Consider the following 20,974-nt stretch of genomic DNA (forward strand, 5'->3'; position numbering starts at 1 on the left):
TTCCCAATCCTGCTGGAAAGGCATAACGAGTGGGGTTCCGCAGGGGTCTGTTTTGGGACCGGCTCTGTTCAATATCTTCATTAACGACTTAGATATTGGCATAGAAAGTACGCTTATTAAGTTTGCGGATGATACCAAACTGGGAGGGATTGCAACTGCTTTGGAGGACAGGGTCATAATTCAAAATGATCTGGACAAATTGGAGAAATGGTCTGAGTTAAACAGGATGAAGTTTAACAAAGACAAATGCAAAGTGCTCCACTTAGGAAGAAAAAATCAGTTTCACACATACAGAATGGGAAGAGACTGTCTAGGAAGGAGTACGGCAGAAAGGGATCTAGGGGTTATAGTGGACCACAAGCTAAATATGAGTCAACAGTGTGATGCTGTTGCAAAAAAAGCAAACATGATTCTGGGATGTATTAACAGGTGTATTGTGAGCAAGACACGAGAAGTCATTCTTCCGCTCTACTCTGCTCTGGTTAGGCCTCAGCTGGAGTATTGTGTCCAGTTCTGGGCACCGCATTTCAAGAAAGATGTGGAGAAATTGGAAAGGGTCCAGAGAAGAGCAACAAGAATGATTAAAGGTCTTGAGAACATGACATATGAAGGAAGGCTGAAAGAACTGGGTTTGTTTAGTTTGGAAAAGAGAAGACTGAGAGGGGACATGATAGCAGTTTTCAGGTATCTAAAAGGGTGTCATAAGGAGGAGGGAGAAAACTTGTTCACCTTAGCCTCTGAGGATAGAACAAGAAGCAATGGGCTTAAACTGCAGCAAGGGAGGTCTAGGTTGGACATTAGGAAAAAGTTCCTAACTGTCAGGGTGGTTAAACACTGGAATAAATTGCCTAGGGAGGTTGTGGAATCTCCATCTCTGGAGATATTTAAGAGTAGGTTAGATAAATGTCTATCAGGGATGGTCTAGACTGTATTTGGTCCTGCCATGCGGGCAGGGGACTGGACTCGATGACCTCTCGAGGTCCCTTCCAGTCCTAGAATCTATGAAACACTCAAGCTGTGCTGCCCTTAAAAATCTATCTGAGGCTAGGGCATGTGCAGTAAGCAGACCTCCGACATGAAATGGGGGCGGGGGCGGTACATGGCGCCCCCATGCATGCAACTCTCTAGCGAGAGAGCTCTGAGGAGCTCCAGTGCGCTCAGCGTAGCCCCCTCCAGCGAGCCCCGGGAGCTCGAATACACCCAGCACGTCCCCGCCAACCGTGCCCCGCAGCAGAGCTGAGCTGTCGGCACCAGACCCAGAGGGGATCGGAGCTTCTCCATGGACGGGGAGGGATTCTGACCGCTTCCGCTTGCTCCCCAGCAGAGAGGTTCGAGCTCAGGCCTGATCGTCCCCACTTCCTCCCCCCGCGGCGGGAATGGTCTGGTCCGAGTGCAGTCCGCTTCTCCCCCCTTCACCTCGGGCGACAGTGGCGGCGCGCGGCCCCGCCTCCGTGGGGCGATGCTGTGAGCGGCGCTCGAGGCCAGCGCCAACATGGCGGCGCCCCCCGGGGACCCCGGCGGCTATTTCCGGTGCACCAGCCGCTTTTGGATGGGCGTCATCGCCATCTGCATAGGCTACTTCGCTGTGAGTAGCCGGGCGCCCCGCTCCGGGGGGCTCAGGGCTAGGGTGAATGGGTGGGGCGCTGGGAGCGGATAGGGTGCGTGTGGCAGGCGGTAGGGGAGTGCTGGGGGCTAGAAGGTGCTGGGGGTAGGGTGTGTGTATCCGAGGGGTGGTCAGGGCTCGGGGGGTGGGTGGGATTGTTGTGGGAATTCAGTGAGTGAGGTGATTTCTTGCATTAATGAGGTGAGGAAAATGAAAACAGCACAATAAGGGCAGTTGTTTTAGGGGTAGCTATTTTCCCCCACCCCACCTGGTTTGTTTATGCAAGTGGGATATAACGCCCCCTTCTCCAAGAGTTGACAGCAGAAACAAACTTTGCCAGGAGATGCTGAAGTTGGTAACGATACTATAGATCTGCCATTCAGGTACATCTCCTACATAAGGCTTGTCTAGAGTAGGGATTTTTGTATATCTATAAAAAAAATCCCACTCTTGCAAAGAGCAGAGCATCTTCCCCTGATACTAGCACTGCACTCTTCCTGTGCGCATACAGCTCCTGCTACCATGAGAGTTAAACATGCTTAGAGTACATTAAATTGGCATAGTGTCAAACACCGGTGACCTTGGGAGGCTTGTGTACAGTAGCCTTCTGTCCAGTTCTAATATTGGGAGAGCTGAACCAGTATTACCAACAGTTGGAATTAAAAATAAAATAAAATTGCAGACAGAGGCAACTGTGGCTAGATTTTGTACAGAAAAAGAGGTTCATTCTAACTGAGGAATGAAAGACACAGCTTGTGCACTAAGGAGGAGCATGTCCATCAAAGCTTTTTAAAATAAGGGCAATTTAACTGAATTCTGAAGTGAGTGGGGATCCAACAGGGAGTTTGAAGATGGACTACACATCTTTAAATATAGGAGAAAGTGAAGCATTGCACTCGTAATGCAAATTTTGAATAGGCAGAAGGGGAGACAGGTTTCCAGTACTTTAGAATTTCAGCATAGTGGAAGTTGAGGCAGAAGTGTGTATTGGTAAAAACCACTTCTTAATGTGCGTAGTGACCAAAAGTTACACTTGGCCAATCAGTAAATTGCATGAAAAAAGTGGTGGTGGGTTGAGTTTCACTGAGACAACTGCAGGTACCATTATGTTTTGGACTTTTGTTGGCAGATTCAGCAAAGGGCTAGTCTACACTTGCAACGTTAAAGCGCTGCCGTGGCAGTGCTTTAACGTGGCTTGTGTAGTCACGGCAGAGCGCTGGGAGAGAGCTCTACCAGCGCTCTAAAAAAAACCCACCTCCATGAGGGGCATAGATACCAGCCCGGCGCTAGGGCACTATCTACACTGGCGCTTTACAGCGCTGAAACTTGCTGCGCTCAGGGGTGTGTTTTTTCACTAACGTGTATGTTTCTCTTAGTGGGCAGTCTTTTTACCTTCAACAATACCCTACGAGAATCTGGGACAATTTGGCCATTTTACTAAATATTTAGTGGACAACCACCCCAAACTGCTATATAATGGGTAAGTTTGATTTGGAAAGCTAATGTTTTTGCTACTTACATTGTTTTGTTTCCCCATCTCCACTCCCTACTTAAGATTCCATAATTTAATTTGATAGTTTGTTACATTTTAATGGCTTGTGTTTCACCTCGGTGGAGGTAGGGGTGGTGAAAGGCTAGGTGAATGAAACTTGTCAAGGCCAGTTCCTGAGATCCAGAAGCTGAATTGGGAATTTGCTGTCTTTAGGGTGACAAGAACATATCGATCAAATAATTCTTGGCAACAGTTAATATCTAAGTTTACAAGGCCTCTTATTAACTTTTCTCAGATGCTTCTGTTACCCTGGAAGCATCCCTAAATGGCTGTACAGACACTGCAGGCTGTTTCCAGAGTTCCCCCTTTTTCCTCTTCAGAAGGGAGAAGTCTACCTTAATGCTTCAACTTCTTAGGCCTGGTCTACACTATGAGTTTAATTCGAATTTAGCAGCGTTAAATCGAATTAACGCTGCACCCGTCCACACAACGAAGCCATTTATTTCGAAATAAAGGGCTCTTAAAATCGATTTCTGTACTCCTCCCCGACGAGCGGAGTAGTGCCAAAATCAATATTGTCATTTCAAATTAGGGTTAGTGTGGCCGCAATTCGATGGTATTGGCCTCCGGGAGCTATCCCACAGTGCACCATTGTGACCACTCTGGACAGCAATCTGAACTTGGATGCACTGGCCAGGTAGACAGGAAAAGCCCCGCGAACATTTGAATTTCATTTCCTGTTTGCCCAGCACAGGAGAGCACAAGTGACCACAGAGAGCTCATCAGCACAGATAACCATGCAGGCCGATAATCGAAAAAGAGCACCAGCATGGACCGTACGGGAGATACTGGATCTGATCACTATATGGGGAGAGGATTCAGTGCTAGCAGAACTTCGTTCGAAAAGACGAAATGCCAAAACTTTTGAAAAAATCTCCAAGGGCATGATGGAGAGAGGCCGCAATAGGGACTCAGAGCAGTGCCGCGTGAAAGTCAAGGAGCTCAGACAAGCCTATCAGAAAACAAAGGAGGCAAACGGTCGCTCCGCGTCAGAGCCGCAGACATGCCGCTTCTACGCTGAGCTGCGTGCAATTCTGGGGGGGGCCGCCACCACTACCCCACCTCTGACCGTGGATTCCGAGGCCGGGGTAATCTCATCAGCCACACCTGAGGAATCTGCGGACGGGGAAGAGGAGGAGGACGAGCTTGCGGAGAGCACACAGCACTCCGTTCTCCCCAACAGCCAGGATCTTTTTCTCAGCCTGACTGAAGTACCCTCCCAACCCTATACCCAAGACCATGACCCCATGGAAGGGACCTCAGGTGAGTTTACCTTTTAAAATATAAAACGGTTTAAAAGCAAGTGTTTTTTTAATGATGAATTTGCCCTGAGGACTTGGGATGCATTCGCGGCCAGTACAGCTACTGGAAAAGTCTGTAAACGTGTCTGGGGATGGAGCGGAAATCCTCCAGGGACATCTCCATGAAGCTCTCCTGGAGGTACTCCAAAAGCCTTTGCAGAAGGTTTCTGGGCAGTGCAGCCTTATTCCGTCCTCCATGGTAGGACACTTGACCACGCCATAATAGTAGCAAGTAATCTGGTATCATTGCATGACAAAGCCTGGCAGCGTATGGTCCCGGTGTTTGCTGGCATTCCAGCAACATCCGTTCTTTATCTCGCTGTGTAATCCTCAGGAGAGTGATATCGCTCATGGTAACCTGGTTGAAATACGGGAATTTAATTAAGGGGACAGAGGTGGCCGTTCCTACTGGGCTGTTTGCCTGTGGCTGAAAAGAAATCCTTCCCTGCAGTTAGCCAAGCACGGGGGTGTGTGTGTGTGGGGGGGAATTGGTGCCTTTGGCTAGCAGGGATCTTCCCTGATACCAGCCACATGGTGGGGGGAGGGGTACAGCGATCATCCCAGATAATTCATGGCGGGTGGGAGGTTAGTTTGGTTTCTGCAGGTATCTTCCCTGATACCAGCCACGCGGTGGGGGGGAGGGATAAAGCGATCATCCCAGAGAATTGGATGGGGGGGGGTTAGTTTGTTTTCTGCTGCTGAAGGTTAACAGGAAAATCGCAGCAGTCAACGGGCTTTGCTTGGTATGTGGGAAAGGAGGGCGCAGAAGCCAAAAGACAATGGCTTACCATGGCCGCCTGCAAGCCGAATTCTGTTGCCCGGACCTGCGTCTGTGATCTCTGACACCAAAGCCACAGGCACTCAATATTAAGATAGAAAATGCGACCTTGTACTAAAATCACATGTGCTATGTAATTTGAATAGTGTTTTTCACCGTGAAAGAGTATAAGCATTGTTCTGTAAAATGTATCTTTTTAAAAACTTCCCTCCTTTTTTCCATCCCTCCAGCAGCTGCAAATTTTTCAAGCCTCCCTCCTCCATCCCGAAGGCTATCTCAGATAAGGCGGAGGAGAAAGAGGACGTGAGACGAGATGTTCTCGGAAATAATGGAATGCACCCGCAATGAAAGAGCTCATTTGAATGAGTGAAAGGACACGGTATCTAAGTACAGGAAAGATGCCAGTGAACGTGAGGTCATGAGGGACGCTCGAGAGGAGAGGTGGCAGGCTGCAACGCTGGGGCTGCTGCATGATCAAACGGACATGCTCCGGTGTCTGGTGGAGCTTCAGGAACGGCTGCAGGATAACAGAGTGCCGCTGCAGCCGCTGTATAACCTCCCTCCCCCCTCACCGTGTTCCATAGCCTCCTCACCCAGACGTGTAAGAATGCGGGGGGGGGGGGAAGGAGGAGGCTCCATGCACCCTCCCACTCCACCCTAGTGGACAGCCCAACCAAAAGGCTGTCATTATATTGAATTTTTTCAGTGGCCTTTTACTTCCCTCCTATCCTCCTCCCAAACCTCATCCGGGTTACCTTGTCGGTTCTCTCCCTACGTTTATAATCAATTAATAAAGAATACATGATTTTTAAACAATAGTGACTTTTTTCCTTTAAAAGCAAGCTCTGATTTAAGGGGGGGAGGGTGGTTTGCTTACAGGGAATGAGTCAATCAAGGGGGCGGGTTTTCAACAAACAGAACTTTCACACCGTAGCCTGGCCAGTCATGAAACTGGTTTTCAAAGCTTCTCTGATGCGCAGCGCTTCCTGGTGTGATCTTCTAATTGCCCTGGTGTCTGGCTGTGCATAATCAGCAGCCAGGCGATTTGCCTCAGCCTCCCACTCCGCCATAAAGGTCTCCCCCTTACTCTCACAGAGATTGTGGAGCACACAGCAAGCAGCAATAACAATGGGAATATTGGTTTGGCGGAGGTCTGACCGTGTCAGTAACGAGCGCCAGCGACCTTTTAAACGGCCAAATGCACATTCTACCACCATTCTGCACTTGCTCAGCCTGTAGTTGAACAGCTCCTGACTCCTGTCCAGGCTGCCTGTGTATGGCTTCATGAGCCATGGCATTAAGGGGTAGGCTGGGTCCCCAAGGATAACTATAGGCATTTCAACATCCCCAACGGTTATTTTCTGGTCCGGGAAGTAAGTCCCTTGCTGCAGCTGTTTAAACAGAGTAGTGTTCCTGAAGACGCGAGCATCATGAACCCTTCCCGGCCAGCCCACGTTGATGTTGGTGAAACGTCCCTTGTGATCCACAAGTGCTTGCAGCACCATTGAAAAGTACCCCTTGTGGTTTATGTACTGGGTACCCTGGTGCTCCGGTGCCAAGATAGGGATATGGGTTCCATCTATCGCCCCACCACAGTTAGGGAATCCCATTGCAGCAAAGCCATCCACTATGATCTGCACATTTCCCAGAGTCTCTACCTTTTGTAGCAGCAGCTCAGTGATTGCTTTGGCTACTTGCATCACAGCAGCCCCCACAGTAGATTTGCCCACTCGAAATTGATTCCCGACTGACCGGTAGCTGTCTGGCGTTGCAAGCTTCCACAGGGCTATCGCCACTCGTTTCTCAACTGTGAGGGCTGCTCTCATCTTGGTATTCTGGCGCTTCAGGGCAGGGGAAAGCAAGTCACAAAGTTCCATGAAAGTGCCCTTACGCATGCGAAAGTTTCGCAGCCACTGGGAATCGTCCCACACCTGCAACAGTATGCGGTCCCACCAGTCTGTGCTTGTTTCCTGGGCCCAGAATCGGCGTTCCACGGCTATAACCTGCCCCATTAACAGCATGATCTCCAAAGCACCGGGGCCCGCGGTTTGATAGAATTCCATGTCCATGTCCTCATCACTCTCGCCGCTGCGCTGCTGTAGCCTACTCCTCACCGCCTGGTTTTGCAGGTTCTGGTTCAGCATAAACTGCACGATAACGCACGAGGTGTTTACAATGTTCATGACTGCTGTCTTGAGCTGAGCGGGCTCCATGCTTGCTGTGGTATGGCGTCTGCACTGTTCACCCAGGAAAAAGGCGCGAAACGGTTGTCTGCCGTTGCTTCCCTGGAGAGGGGGGAGGATGTACCCAGAACCACCCGTGACAATGTTTTTGGCCCCATCAGGCATTGGGATCTCAACCCAGAATTCCAATGGGCGGAGGAGACTGCGGGAGCTATGGGATAGCTACCCACAGTGCAACGCTCCGGAAATCGACGCTAGCCCCGGTACATGGACGCACACCGCCGAATTAATGTGCTTAGTGTGGCCGCATACATTCGACTTTATACAATCTGTTTCCAAAATTCAAATTATATAAATTCAGATTAATCCTGTAGTGTAGACATACCCTGTGTCTCAGTTTACACTGAAGGACCTCTGTTAAAGGTGTTACAATTTATAGTGTAGAGTGGACCAAGGTTTTTTTGGGGTTACGTAACTTATGGCTTTATGCCATTTAAGCCTGTCTATATATGGAGTTTTTCAGAAAGAGCTTTTTTAATCAGGCTGTTCCTGAGTAACTATGTGTAGACACATTTTTATTCCAGAGTAAGTGTCCACATGTGGAGTTATTCAGGAACAACTAGATAGAAAGAGCTCTTTGTCTACACTACAAAATTAGGTCGGATTTATAGAAGCCGGTTTTATAGAAACCGGTTTTATGCAGCCGATTGTGTGTGTCCCCACATAAAATGCTCTAAGTGCAGGAAGTTGGCGGACCGCGTCCACAGTACCGAGGCTAGCGTCGACTTCCGGCGCATTGCACTATGGGTACCTATCCCACAGTTCCCGCAGTCTCCGGCGCCCATTGGAATTATGGGTTGAGATCGCAATGCCCGAATGATGCAAAACAGTGCCGCGGGGGGTTCTGGGTACATTGCGTCAGGCCCCTCCCCCGATGTCACAGCAACGGCAGACAATAGATTCGCGCCTTTTTACCTGGGTTACCTGTGCAGACAACATACCACGCCAAGCATGGAGCCCGCTCAGCTCAGCTCACCGTCACCATATGTCTTCCGGGTGCTGGCAGACGTGGGACTGCATTGCTACACAGCAGCAGCAGATAACTGCCTTTTGGCGGTAGACGGTGCAGCATGAGTGGTAGCCTTCATCGGCGATCGGGATGCTGGTAGCTGTGGGGCTGGCAGCCGTAGGGCTGCATTGCACCAGCCCCTTGCCTTTTGGCAGTAGATGGTTTATTACGACTGGTAACCGTCCTGTCAGTATTGTCTGCTGAGCACCCAGAAGAGGCCGAGGGCGATCTGGGTGATCAGCAGATCTGCAAGAAGAGCTTTCCTCAGGTCTGAAAGCAAGTAAATTTACAGGTTGCCTGAAATGCTCATAGATTATTGTAGCCTGAGCGCCTTTACCGATCCTTCTGGCTACTGTACAGCAGCAACCCCTTGCCTTTAACCGTCCTCGTTGGACAATGATGGTTACCAGTCGTAGTATACTATTTTCTGCCAAGTATTGTCTGCTAAGCACCCAGAAAAGGCCGAGGGCGATCTGGGTGCTGGCAGAGATGTGGCTGGCACACGTGGGGCTACATTGCTACACAGCAGCAACCCCTTGCCTTTTGGCAATAAATACTATATTATGATTGGTATCCATCATCGTCATACTGGTACGCGCCCAGTATTTGCTGCCAAGCACCCAGAAAATGCCGAGGGCTATCAGTCATGCTGCACTGTCGTCTTAAGATGTAAAAAATAGATTTGTTCTGTATTCATTTCCTTCCCCCCTCCCTCCGTCAAATCAACGGCCCGCTAAACCCAGGCTTAGGAGTTCAATCTCTGGGGGGGGGGGGGCATTCTGTGTGACAGTTGTTTGTATTTCTCCCTGATGCACAGCCACCTTTCTTGATTTTAATTTCCTATACCTGTACGCCATGTCGTCACTCGCCCCTCCCTCCCTCCCTTCTTCCCCTGGTCTTTAGATACTAGTTTCGCGCCTTTTTTCAGACCAGACGCCATAGCTATCACTGGCATCATGGATCCCGCTCAGATCACCGCGGCAATTATGAGCACTATGAACACCACGCGCATTGTCCTGGAGTATATGCAGAGCCTGGACATGCCAAAGCAAAACCAGGACCAGCTGAGGAGGAGGAGGAGGAGGAGGCGATTGCAGCGCGGCGACGATAGTGATGAGGAAATTGACATGGACCTCTCACAAGGCACAGGCCCCAGCAATGTGGAAATCATGGTGTTACTGGGGCAGGTTCATGCCGTGGAACGCCGATTCTGGGCCCGGGAAACAAGCACAGAGTGGTGGGACCGCATAGTGTTGCAGGTCTGGGACGATGCCCAGTGGCTGCGAAACTTTCGCATGCGTAAGGGCACTTTCATGGAACTTTGTGACTTGCTTTCCCCTGCCCTGAAGCGCCAGAATACCAGGATGAGAGCAGGCCTCACAGTTGAGAAGCAAGTGGCGATAGCCCTGTGGAAGCTTGCAACGCCAGACAGCTACCGGTCAGTCGGGAATCAATTTGGAGTGGGCAAATCTACTGTGGGGGCTCCTGTGATCCAAGTTGCCAGGGCAATGAGAGACCTGGTGATATCAAGGGTAGTGACTCTGGGAAACGTGCAGGACATAGTGGATGGCTTTGCTGCAATGGGATTCCCAAACTGTGGTGGGGCGATAGACGGAACCCATATCCCTATCTTGGCACCGGCGCACCAAGCCACCGAGTACATAAACCGCAAGGGGTACTTTTCAATGCTGCTGCAAGCCCTGGTGGATCACAAGGGACGTTTCACCGACATCAACGTGGGCTGGCCAGGAAGGGTACATGATGCTCGCATCTTCAGGCACTCTCTTCTGTTTCGAAAACTGGAGGAAGGGACTTTCTTCCCGGACCAGAAAATAACCATTGGTGATGTTGAAATGCCTATCGTTATCCTTGGGGACCCAGCCTACCCCTTAATGCCATGGCTCATGAAGCCGTACACAGGCAGCCTGGACAGGAGTCAGGACCTGTTCAACTACAGGCTGAGCAAGTGCCGAATGGTGGTGGAATGTGCATTTGGGCGTTTAAAAGCGCGCTGGCGCAGCTTACTGACTCGCTGTGACCTCAGCGAAAAGAATATCCCCATTGTTATTGCTGCTTGCTGTGCGCTCCACAATATCTGTGAGAGTAAGGGGGAGACATTTATGGCGGGGTGGGAGGTAGAGGCAAATCGCCTGGCCGCTGATTACGCGCAGCCAGACACCAGGTCGGTTAGAGCAGCACAGCAGGGCGCGGTGCGCATCAGAGAGGCTTTGAAAACTAGTTTTGTGACTGGCCAGGCTACGGTGTGAAACTTCTGTTTGTTTCTCCTTGATGAAATCGCCGCCCCCCCCACCCACCCAGTTAACTCTACTACCCTGTAAACCAAGCACCCCACCCTCCCCTACCCTCCCCTCCCCTCTTCAAGCACCACTTGCAGAGGCAATAAAGTCATTGTTACTTCACATTCATGCATTCTTTATTAATTCAGCACACAACTATGGGGATAATTGCAAAGGTAGCCCGGGATGGGTGGGGGAGGAGGGAAGCAGCACACAACTAGGGGGATAATTGCAAAGGTAGCCCGGGATGGGTGGGGGAGGAGGGAAGGAAAAGGACACACTGCACTTTAAAACTTTAAAACTTTAACACTTATTGCACTGGAAATCATCTAGGCTGGAGTGATTGGGTGGCCGGAGGCCCCCCCACCGTGTTCTTGGGCGTCTGGGTGAGGAGGCAATGGGACTTGGGGAGGAGGGCTGTTGGTTACAGAGGGGCTGTAGCGGCGGTCTCTGCTCCTGCTGCCTTTACTGCAGCTCAACCATACGCAGGAGCATATCACTTTGATGCTCCAGCAGCCGGAGCATCGACTCTTGCTTTATGAGTACAAGTTGACGCCACTTCTCCTCTTCAGCCCGCGTTTCAGCACGCAACTTCTCCTCTTCAGCCCGCCACCTGTCCTCTCGCTCATATTGGGCTTTTTTAAAATCAGCCATTGACTGCCTCCACGCATTCTGCTGTGCTCTGTCAGCGTGGGAGGCAGTCTGTAGTTCAGTGAACATTTCGTCACGCGTCCTTCACTTCCTTCTTCGAATATTCACTAGCCTCTGTGAAGGTGAAACATTTGCAGCTGGTGGAGGAGAAGGGAGAGTTGTTTAAAAAAGATACATTTTAGAGAACAATGGGTACACTCTTTCACGTTAGATTTTGCTGTTCACATCACACAGCACATGTGCTTTCGTTACAAGGTCGCATTTTTCCTCTTCTATTGAGGGCCTGCCGGTTTGGTGTGAGAGATCACTCACGCAGTGCCAGGCCACAGATTTCAGCTTGCAGGCAGCCATGGTAAGACACAGTCTTTTGGCTTTTTTAACCTTGTTAACAAGTGGGGATGGTTTAAAACAGTACTGCTCTCATTAACCATACCAAGCACCCGTTGGGTTGGCCATTTAAAATGGGTTTGCAATGTAAAAGGAGGGGCTGCGGTTTCAGGTTTAACATGCAGCACAAACCCAACTAACTCCCCTCCCCCACACACCCAATTCTCTGGGATGGTCACTTCACCCCTCCCCCCCACCGCGTGGTTAACAGCGGGGAATATTTCTGTTCAGCAGAGCAGGAAGGGGCACCTCTGAATGTCCCCTTAATAAAATCGCCCCATTTCAACCAGGTGACCGTGAATGATATCACTCTCCTGAGGATAACAAAGAGCGATAAGGAATGGATGTTGTCTGCATGCCAGCAAACACCGGGACCATACGCTGCCATGCTTTGTTATGCAATGATTCCAGACTACGTGCTACTGGCCTGGCGTGGTAAAGTGTCCTACCATGGCGGACGGGATAAGGCAGCCCTCCCCAGAAACCTTTTGCAAAGGCTTTGGGAGTACATGAAGGAGAGCTTTCTGGAGATGTCCCTGGAGGATTTCCGCTCCATCCCCATACACGTTAACAGACTTTTCCAGTAGCTGTACTGGCCGCGATTGCCAGGGCAAATTAATCATTAATCATTAAACACGCTTGTTTTTAAACCATGTGTAATATTTACAAAGGTACACTCACCAGAGGTCCCCTGTGTGCCCACAGGGTCTTGGGTGAGTTCGGGGGTTACTGGTTCCAGGTCCAGGGTGACAAACATATCCTGGCTGTTGGGGAAACTGGTTTCTCCGCTCCCTTGCTGCTGTGAGCTATCTATGATGTTCTCTCCATCCTCATCTTCCTCGTCCGCCGAACCCGCTTCCCTGTTTCCAGCGAGGGACTCATAGCACACGCTTGGGCTAGTGGTGGCTGCACCCCCTAGAATGGCATGCAGCTCCTCGTAGTAGCGGCATGTTTGCGGCTCAGCCCCGGACCTTCCGTTTGTGTCTCTGGCTTTGTGGTAGGCTTGCCTTAGCTCCTTAATTTTCACGCGGCACTGCTGTGCGTCCCTGTTATGGCCTCTGTCCTTCATGGCCTTGGAGATCTTTTCTAATGTTTTGCCATTTCTTTTACTGTTTCGGAGTTCGGCCAGCACTGCTTCATCTCCCCAGATGGCGAGCAGATCCCGTACCTCCCGTTCGGTCCAGGCTGGAGCTCTTTTGCGATCCTGGGACTGGGACTCCATCACGGTTACCTGTGCTGATGAGCTCTGCATGGTCACCTGTGCGCTCTCCACGCTGAGCAAACAGGAAATGAAATTCAAACGTTCGCGGGGCTTTTCCTGTCTACCTGGCCAGTGCATCTGAGATGAGAGTGCTGTCCAGAGCGGTCACAATGAAGCACTGTGGGATAGCTCCCGGAGGCCAATAATGTCGAATTCCGTCCACACTAACCCAATTCCGACCCCCCCTAAGGCCGATTTTATCGCTAATCCCCTCGTCGAGGTGGTGTAAAGAAACCGGTTTAAAGGGCCCTTTAAGTCGAAAGAAAGGGCTTCGTCGTGTAAACGTGTCCAGGCTTAAGTCGATTTAACGCAGCTAAAGTCGACCTAAACTCGTAGTGTAGACCAGGCCTCAAGAACTATGTTTAGATAAGCCTTTATTGCAGCCAGCTCTCATGACTTGTGTGTAAAGAGGACCTTAGACTGTTTAGGACATTCCAGCTTCACTTTTTGTTCCTTTCACCATGCACTGAATCAGGACTCAATCTCACTGTGATTTCCAATCACCAGAGGAACTTGGAACACTTAGTATCTAGATAAAAGTTACTCAGTGTGCCTTGGTGTGTTGCTTCAGATGCAAGATTGGTATCCACAGCTCCTAACTGGAACAAGGCTATACATTAAAATTGGTGGTGGACAAATACTGCAAGTTCAGAAGAGCATGTATCTGGGCACCAATATACAACAGAAGGGCAATTTACAAGAGCATATTAATATAGATCAAAATGATTTCAGAGACCTGTTTTTAGAAGGGCTTTGTTAAAAGCTTCAAATTGTCTCCACTTTGAAGACTGACCGCTTTTGACTCGTTTGAAAAGCTAGTCTTTTCTTAAATGCCAAATTAGGCATGTATTTGATCTCTTTATACCATCTGTTTATAAACTAAAGCTAATAAAACTTCTAGTAACTATAAATCCAATGAAAAGCTGACCATTTGACTTCTCTGGTATTTAGATTGCACCTCTAATAAGTACAAGGCTAAATTCTGTAGTGAGGCAAGCTTGTATTGACTTCACTGAAAGTTGAGCCTGATACTGTACTACAGGATTTGGCCCAATATCTGCTATTTTACAAACATACCATGACAAGTTTTGGATGACTACCAGGTGCTTTAGGTGATGCACTGTACCTGAACTTCATAGCTTGTTCTTAGTCAGAGTACAGTTAAGAGAGACGCTGCCTTTCTTTCAAATACGCCCTTAAACTCAAAATTTCTCTGTCTTCTAGAAAAAGCAGAAAGCTAACTTGTCGGTTTCTTAAATATCGTCTTTCCATCTTTTGAATTATGGTCACAGTGTGGTCCTAATTTTCAGCAACATTAAAACTAATGTGTGTGCTTATCTTACCAGGTTTTGGCTTGCCTGGGGAATTCATATAGCTGAAGCATTGTACAGTATCAAGTTATGCAAGTAAGTTGTGTGGGGTTGTTGTTTTTTTAAATTCTCCTCTAAGATTTTATGGACAAGATTTAAAAAAAAAAAAAAAAAAAAAAAAAAAAAAGCCTAAAAAGGTAAATATGGGTTTAGGAACCTAACTTCAGGCACTGTTACTGAGGGAATTTGGGAGGAAGAGTTCATCCTCCCATGTGGTGCTCTGATATTTCAATTAGCCATTTAAAAAAAAAATTGAATTCTGCCAAGTCTATCAGTTTAAACATTTTTTCTATTAGATTTAAACTTTTACAACTGAGTAAATCTGTGGGTTTTAAACATTTTTATTATTTTTATCAAATTAAGTTTTCAGTTGTGGGAAATTGAAAAGTATCAATTTTTTAATGAGAGGCATTGAGATTCAAAAAGTTAAAGCCTTATAACCCTTAACACTAGTTGTCAAAATATACAAAGTAAATAAATATCCTTAAACTGAGTTCTCAAGCAGCATTTTTCTTATCTGCAAATTTCAGTTATTAAAAGTATTTTTATTGGTCTGTGTGTTTGAAATTGATGTTTACTGACATTTATCAATTAATCTTTCCAAATCTAACTATAGTGCAGAGTGCCATAGAAGAGAGTCATATCAGTAGGTGGAATAAAAACAATTATGGTACTTTTTTGGGGGGTGGGGGGGAGGGGAGTGGGGAAGAGGGTGGTCAAGGGAGCCCTTGACACCTGTCCCTGCCTCTCCCCCCCTTTCCATCATTTATACTCTTTCCCTTATGAGAGAGGAGAATCTGGATGAAAACAGAGTCAAAGATGGCCTGTCTCTCAGGCAGTCTGTCTTTCTGGATTCAGCTCTATGAGCTTGGTCTATCAGAGTCTATTACCGCCTTAGTGGGGCCTACCTTCTGCCCCTCTAGAGATTTACTGCTTTGCTGCCAGTCAGGTCAGTTGAAAAGGCAATGGTCACAAGCTGCACTATCTGTTGGCAGTAGTCTCTGAAGTGGAATAGCCTTCTTCCTGTTCACTGTCCCTTCCCTTTTTAAGCTTCTTCCCTTCCAGGAAGAACAAGCCTTGCAGGTTTGCTTCATTAGTGCTAAACAGGCCCAGAAGAGCTGGTTGATCTCCCCTACACCAGAGTGAGGGCACGTCCCTTCACATACCTTCAAATATTAAGACCAAATGAGGGGCTTTTCTTTAAGCAGATCTCAAAGATAAACAGGATTATTGGCCTAGTGTATGGGAGAGAAGCTGTAGATTTCAAATCTTGATTTTAGTAAGGCTTCTTGATACAGTCTCACACACCAGCATCATAAGCACATAGGGAAATGTGGTCAGGATGAAATTACTTTAAGATGGGTGCGCAGCTGTCAAAAATACCATGCTTAAAAACTAATCAATGGTTTGCTGTCAGACTGGGAGGGTGCATCTAGTGGTATTCTGCAGGGATCTGTCCTGGGTTAAATACTATTCAGTAATGACTTGGACAATGGAGTGAAGAGTATGCTTATAAAATTTGCAGATAACACCTGGATTCAAAGGACCTTGACAAATTGGAGAATTGGTCTGAATTCAACAAGATAAAATTAAATAAAGACAACCACACTTAGGACGGGGTTTGGGGACAGGGGGGGGAAAAAAAAAAAAACCCAACCTCAAATGTACAGCTACAAAATGGGGAATAACTTGCTGGCTGGCAGTACTGCTGAAAAAGGACCTGGGGCTTACAGTGTATCACAAATTGAACAAGTCAACAATGTAACGCAGTTGCAAAAAAAAGTTAGTACTCTGGGATGTTTTAACAGAACTGTTGTATGCAAGACAAGGTTAGTAATTGTTCCACTCTCCTCAGCACTGGTGAAGCCTCAGCTGGACTACTGTGTCCAATTCTGAGTGCCACACTTTAGGAAAGATGTGGACAAATTGGAGAGAATCCATAGGAGAGCAACAAAGATGATAAGAGATTTAGAGACTCTGACCTATGAGGAAAGGTTAAAAAACTATCCATGTTTAATCTAGAGCAGTGGTTCTCAAACTTGTTCCGCCGCTTGTGCAGGGAAAGCCCCTGGCAGTCCGGGCCGGTTTGTTTACCGATCGCGGCTCCCAGACCAAAAAAAAGTTGGCCTCAGTTGATTTAATTAAAAGGGAGTATGAAGTGATGCCTATTTGCAGTTATATAACTTCCCAGTTTTAAAAGGAGAAAGGGCAGGCTTCTCTCAGTTAAAAATACCTAAGATTGTGCACAAATTTACAAGAGCATATGCCTGATGTCAGACATAGTGGGTATGACAACCCCTTCCTAGGTTTTGCACCCTACAGAAAGCACTTAAGTTTATACAGCATTATTAAAATGTGAAGTACTATGAAGAGGCAGAAATAAAGACTGCTTACTTAACACCTTGTTTCTGATAAGCCTCTGTCCAGGCAGCTGCTGTTAATATAATTCCAATGATACTAACATCCACTTTCCAGTAGTACTTGTAGACATTACTAAGGAGACAGGAAATGAAATCGAACAGTTAAATCTCATTGAGGGTAGAAAGTATTTGTTTGCCTAGATTATATATACACACACTTTTTGCAAGAGTGTAATCTTGCATAAGCAAGTTGCAGTATTTGAAAAACTGTCAATGAATGCAGAAAAAAACCCTCAGGAACATTAAAACCCTGTTTGGACTACAAGAGTATAGAGCTAGTGTGTTTTAAACACTGCCTTTCTTTACAGTAGGTACTAAAAACATGTTCACATGTATTAGCTAATACATTTGCTATCTACTCATCTTCCTCATGTAGACAGGGCCCAACAGTATAAACAGGGTTAGGATATTTTAGTTGAAATTGGTAGAGGGAGCACCAAGTAAGTTGAGACAGTGTGTATAGTTAAAGCTTCCTGTATTACACATGTTCAATCAGACCTGGAGTCTAGCCCATCAGCTATTTTTATACCTCCAATAATGAGCTTTTCACTTAGTTCCTGACCAGTTTGTCAGGAGCTTTTGTGGCATTATCTGTTTACCTTTTCCCCAATATAAAGGAAGGGCAGGAAAAAGTTAGAGCTTTACATTTTTGGGGATTGTTTTTTAATGAATCTAAATGCACTCCCAGTCTTAGTCTACAGTGACTTAAAGCATATGCTAGATCTCTTGATACTATTAGCCATATGCTCTTGGAAATGGCTGCAGCACGGGAAGAAGCCATTCTTCTGATGGTTTCACCAGTGAAAGTTATGATTTCCAAAGCAATAGCACCTGAAGAGGGAAGGAGAGGGTTGGAGGCTTGTCTCTAACTAGCAGGTGTGCTGCCATCAGTAGCATCTTTTTTCCTCCTTTCTGCACTATGGAGAAATGCCAAAATAGTTAGCCAACCCTGCACCTGTTGAGGTCACAGATCTTTTAATGAACATTCAAGAGGTTAAGTTAAATTAGTGTTAAATGTGCCTCATATGTTCATTTTGTTTGAATTTACCTTGGAAATGTATAGTCAGTACAAAAGTTGCAAACTGTATTAATTCAAAGACAGTTGAGAAAACTAATCAAGTGTAATCTCAATGGATCTGGGTTAGTATTGCTCCCACCACACTGTGATGTACTGTTCTTGAGACTGCTAACCATCACTGTGCAGCCCATTTCTGGGCTGACAAAGTAGTCTGAAATCATTACATAAAGCACTGAAGGCCATTAGTCTGTTTAGTGAATAGTGTTTCCACAGAATCAACTTTCCACATGCAAATCAGCTGTTCCATATGAAAAAAGTTTCACACTGTTTAAGAAACATGATCCCTGTTATTGCTGCTAAGTCTCAACTGTTCACATTTTTAACTTATCACTGCCCCCTGAAATTCCTGCTTCATAAGATAGCAAAAAAGGAAGTCTGTGTGTAACTAACTTGCTGTCTATTCTCCAGGCTGCCACTGTAACTGAAAAGCTCTTACCATAATGAAAATACATTAATAAACTCTGTATCATGTAGGGATTTGCTTAGCATACTGTACTTGACTTCATGATTACTTTATACTAGTAATGCCAAATGTCTCATCCCCAGGCTTATTTTGCACTTCAGTATATATAGACTGTACATAATGTTAACATTGACAGCATCAATAACTTGAGTTAATATGTCAAAAACATGTCTAGTGATCGTGGTTAACAAGTCTTCATTAGTGGTACAGACTGCGTTAAATGGAGTGTAAAAGTTGAACCTCATTACTAAACATTCCTCACATCAAGGTGCTTTGAGCTGTAAACATCAATCAATATGATCAGTGGTGTGTTAGATCCATTTCATAGTTCACTTTTATGGAGAGTGTATAGTATGTTAAATAAAATCTAACTTTGTTTTACTGCAGGACCAAAGGCATCACTGACAGCTCTGTTCAACGTCGATGGTTCATCCAAACCTTCCTCTTTGGTATAGCTTCTCTCTCCCACCTGCTAGCCTACAAGCCTCCACCTAAGAAGCGGAGATAAAGGATTGGGAAAGAGGCAAATAAGGCTAATATATTTCAACCTTGTTCTCATAAAGTGGATCCACCCGATGTGTTTCTGTTGCTGTGAATGATCTAAAAGGCATTTCCTGTTATGTGAGCCAGTGCACTCGTGCCAAGGCAATCTTGTGGTATCACTGTTATTATTAAATGCCTGGTTTGAGATATAGGCTCACTTGATAGCTCAAGAAATTAGTATGGGAACATGGAGCATCTCACTTTGTGCTTGCAAAATTCAGTCCAGATTGGGTCAGGGACCAGATATCACTGCCCTCAGTTGGTTGTTTAATGGCCTATATCTAAGGCTATGATTTTGTCACGGAGGTTGCAGAAGTCACAGGTGGCAGGGGGCCAAAGGTGCCTCGTGGGAAGGACACAAAGGGGCGCCAGCTAAAGGGGATGTGTCCTCCCCACATGACTCCTCGCCACCCCTAGCCTGGGGTCTCTGCGCTCTCCCCATCCCACATTACCTCAGGGGGCGGGCTCTGTCCTCCCGCTGTACCAGCTCCCCCTGGCATGTTCGGCTGCTCTTCCTGGAAGCCAGGCCCCAGAGCTGTTCCCGGATGCTGCCTGGTGCAACACAGTAGCTGCCTGGGAGAGTGCCTGGCTGCCTCCCGCCCGGGCTTGTCTTCTGGGACAGCGGCTGAGCGAGTTGGAGCCCCCCCAGACCTCTCAGAATTGGCTCCTGTCCCCAGAAGCTGAGCCTGGGCTGGGGGCAGCCTGCTGCTGCCGCAGCCAGGTGCTCTCCCAGTCAGCCGCTACACTGCGCCAGGCAGCATGGCTGGAAGAGGAGAGGCTCTGGCCCGGGCCGGCTGCTGGGGGGCACTTGACCCTGCTGGAGGGGCACTTGGCCCTCCGTTCTCCTACCACGAGTCACCCCTGCAGGGGCCCCCCATGCATGCCAGCCATGGAGCTCCCAGTCGGCCAGGAGATCCTGGAGCTCTGAGCCATAGGCAGTGGGGACCCCTGGAGTGCCGAGCTGGGGACCCCGCAGCTGCCCCATTGCTGTGGGCGGTGGGAGACACCAGAGCCCCAGCAATGATGCGTGCTGGACCCTTTTCCCTACCCATTTTATTATGGATATTTTTAGTACAAGTCAGGGACAGGTCATGGGCTTCCGTGAATTTTTGTTTATTGCCCGTGACCTGTCCCTGACTTGTACTAAAAATATCAGTGACAAAATCTTAGCCTTACCTATATTCTATGTTCAATTTGCTTCTTACTGAAAAGCACAATTCCTCTCCACTCCCACCCAAAGAAAACCCCACCACGCTTGTTGGCAATAGGCATTAAGACAGAACTACCCTTTTTTTGGTAGGTGTTTTTCTTCCACATCAGCAGAGAGACACTTTACTTATGTAGTGTAGAGAAGTCTCTGCCTGTTCTTGGTTAGAACTGTTTTCCCAGGCTTTCAATAAATAATTTTCACCAACATTTTTGGTTAAAAAATTCCACCTACATGTTTTTATCTTGTTCAGTCTTCCCATATCAGAGGGAAATGTCCCTAAGATTAGTGTTCCTGCAACCTAACAAGTGGCTACATTATACAGGATGATGTGCAATGATCTGAGCCAGAATATGTAGTGAAACAATTCACTCTGTTAATTTAAGGTGACAGAGAACTTGTTGATGTTACCTTGCCTTAAGTCTTGCACAGTGGGAACTTGTCTCTTTGAATGGTGAGTTTAGATTATGGAAGTCAGTGACCAAATATAACTTGAGGGAGAGCAGACTAAGTGCAGCTATTTTCTGAACGACTGATTAACAATACATGTAGAAGTTATAGAAGGTTAATTAGGATTCCTAGATATAACATTTTCTTATCTCAAAACATAAGTCTTTTATATCTACTGTTACTGTAATGAAATGTAGATTAACTTTTCAACTAGATGTTAATGCACTGGTCCAAGAGACTCTGTATTATTCAGTTCCCCAAATGTAAGGAGTAAAATTCTGCTCCATCTTTCTTAGACCACCTCTAATAAGCAGTCAATTTGTCTGTGGTTTGACAGGTTTCACTCTACTGTACACTATTG

At 47.1% G+C, this 20,974-nt stretch overlaps 1 protein-coding gene across 4 annotated transcripts; it reads left to right on the top strand.

Moving 5' to 3' along the window:
• Positions 1-1,457: 1,457 nt before the first annotated feature.
• TMEM254 (transmembrane protein 254) lies at positions 1,458-19,596 on the top strand. 4 transcript variants are annotated; one of them, XM_065407652.1, is made up of 4 exons: positions 1,458-1,585; positions 2,980-3,083; positions 14,429-14,488; positions 18,801-19,596. In XM_065407652.1, exons 1-4 carry the CDS (start codon positions 1,493-1,495, stop codon positions 18,919-18,921), a joined length of 378 nt encoding a protein of 125 aa, XP_065263724.1. In that variant the 5' UTR covers positions 1,458-1,492; the 3' UTR covers positions 18,922-19,596. The 4 variants fall into 4 exon arrangements, with proteins under 4 accessions (XP_065263724.1, XP_065263720.1, XP_065263721.1 ...); XM_065407648.1 differs by lacking the exons at positions 14,429-14,488; positions 18,801-19,596 and adding exons at positions 3,850-4,418; positions 5,465-6,030; XM_065407649.1 differs by lacking the exons at positions 14,429-14,488; positions 18,801-19,596 and adding exons at positions 3,850-4,418; positions 5,468-6,030.
• Positions 19,597-20,974: the final 1,378 nt, after the last annotated feature.

The sequence above is a fragment of the Emys orbicularis genome, chromosome 7 (assembly GCF_028017835.1).
Source record: "Emys orbicularis isolate rEmyOrb1 chromosome 7, rEmyOrb1.hap1, whole genome shotgun sequence".
Taxonomy (NCBI): domain Eukaryota; kingdom Metazoa; phylum Chordata; order Testudines; family Emydidae; genus Emys; species Emys orbicularis.

What these genes read in the sequence shown, in the direction of transcription:
- TMEM254 (XM_065407648.1), top strand. Translation starts at nt 1,493, where the DNA reads ATGGCGGCGCCCCCCGGGGACCCCGGCGGCTATTTCCGGTGCACCAGC. An exon ending in TCTGCATAGGCTACTTCGCT is followed by an intron (nt 1,586 to 2,979) that starts GTGAGTAGCCGG and finishes TGTTTCTCTTAG; the next exon opens with TGGGCAGTCTTTTTACCTTC. An exon ending in CCCCATGGAAGGGACCTCAG is followed by an intron (nt 4,419 to 5,464) that starts GTGAGTTTACCT and finishes CCATCCCTCCAG; the next exon opens with CAGCTGCAAATTTTTCAAGC.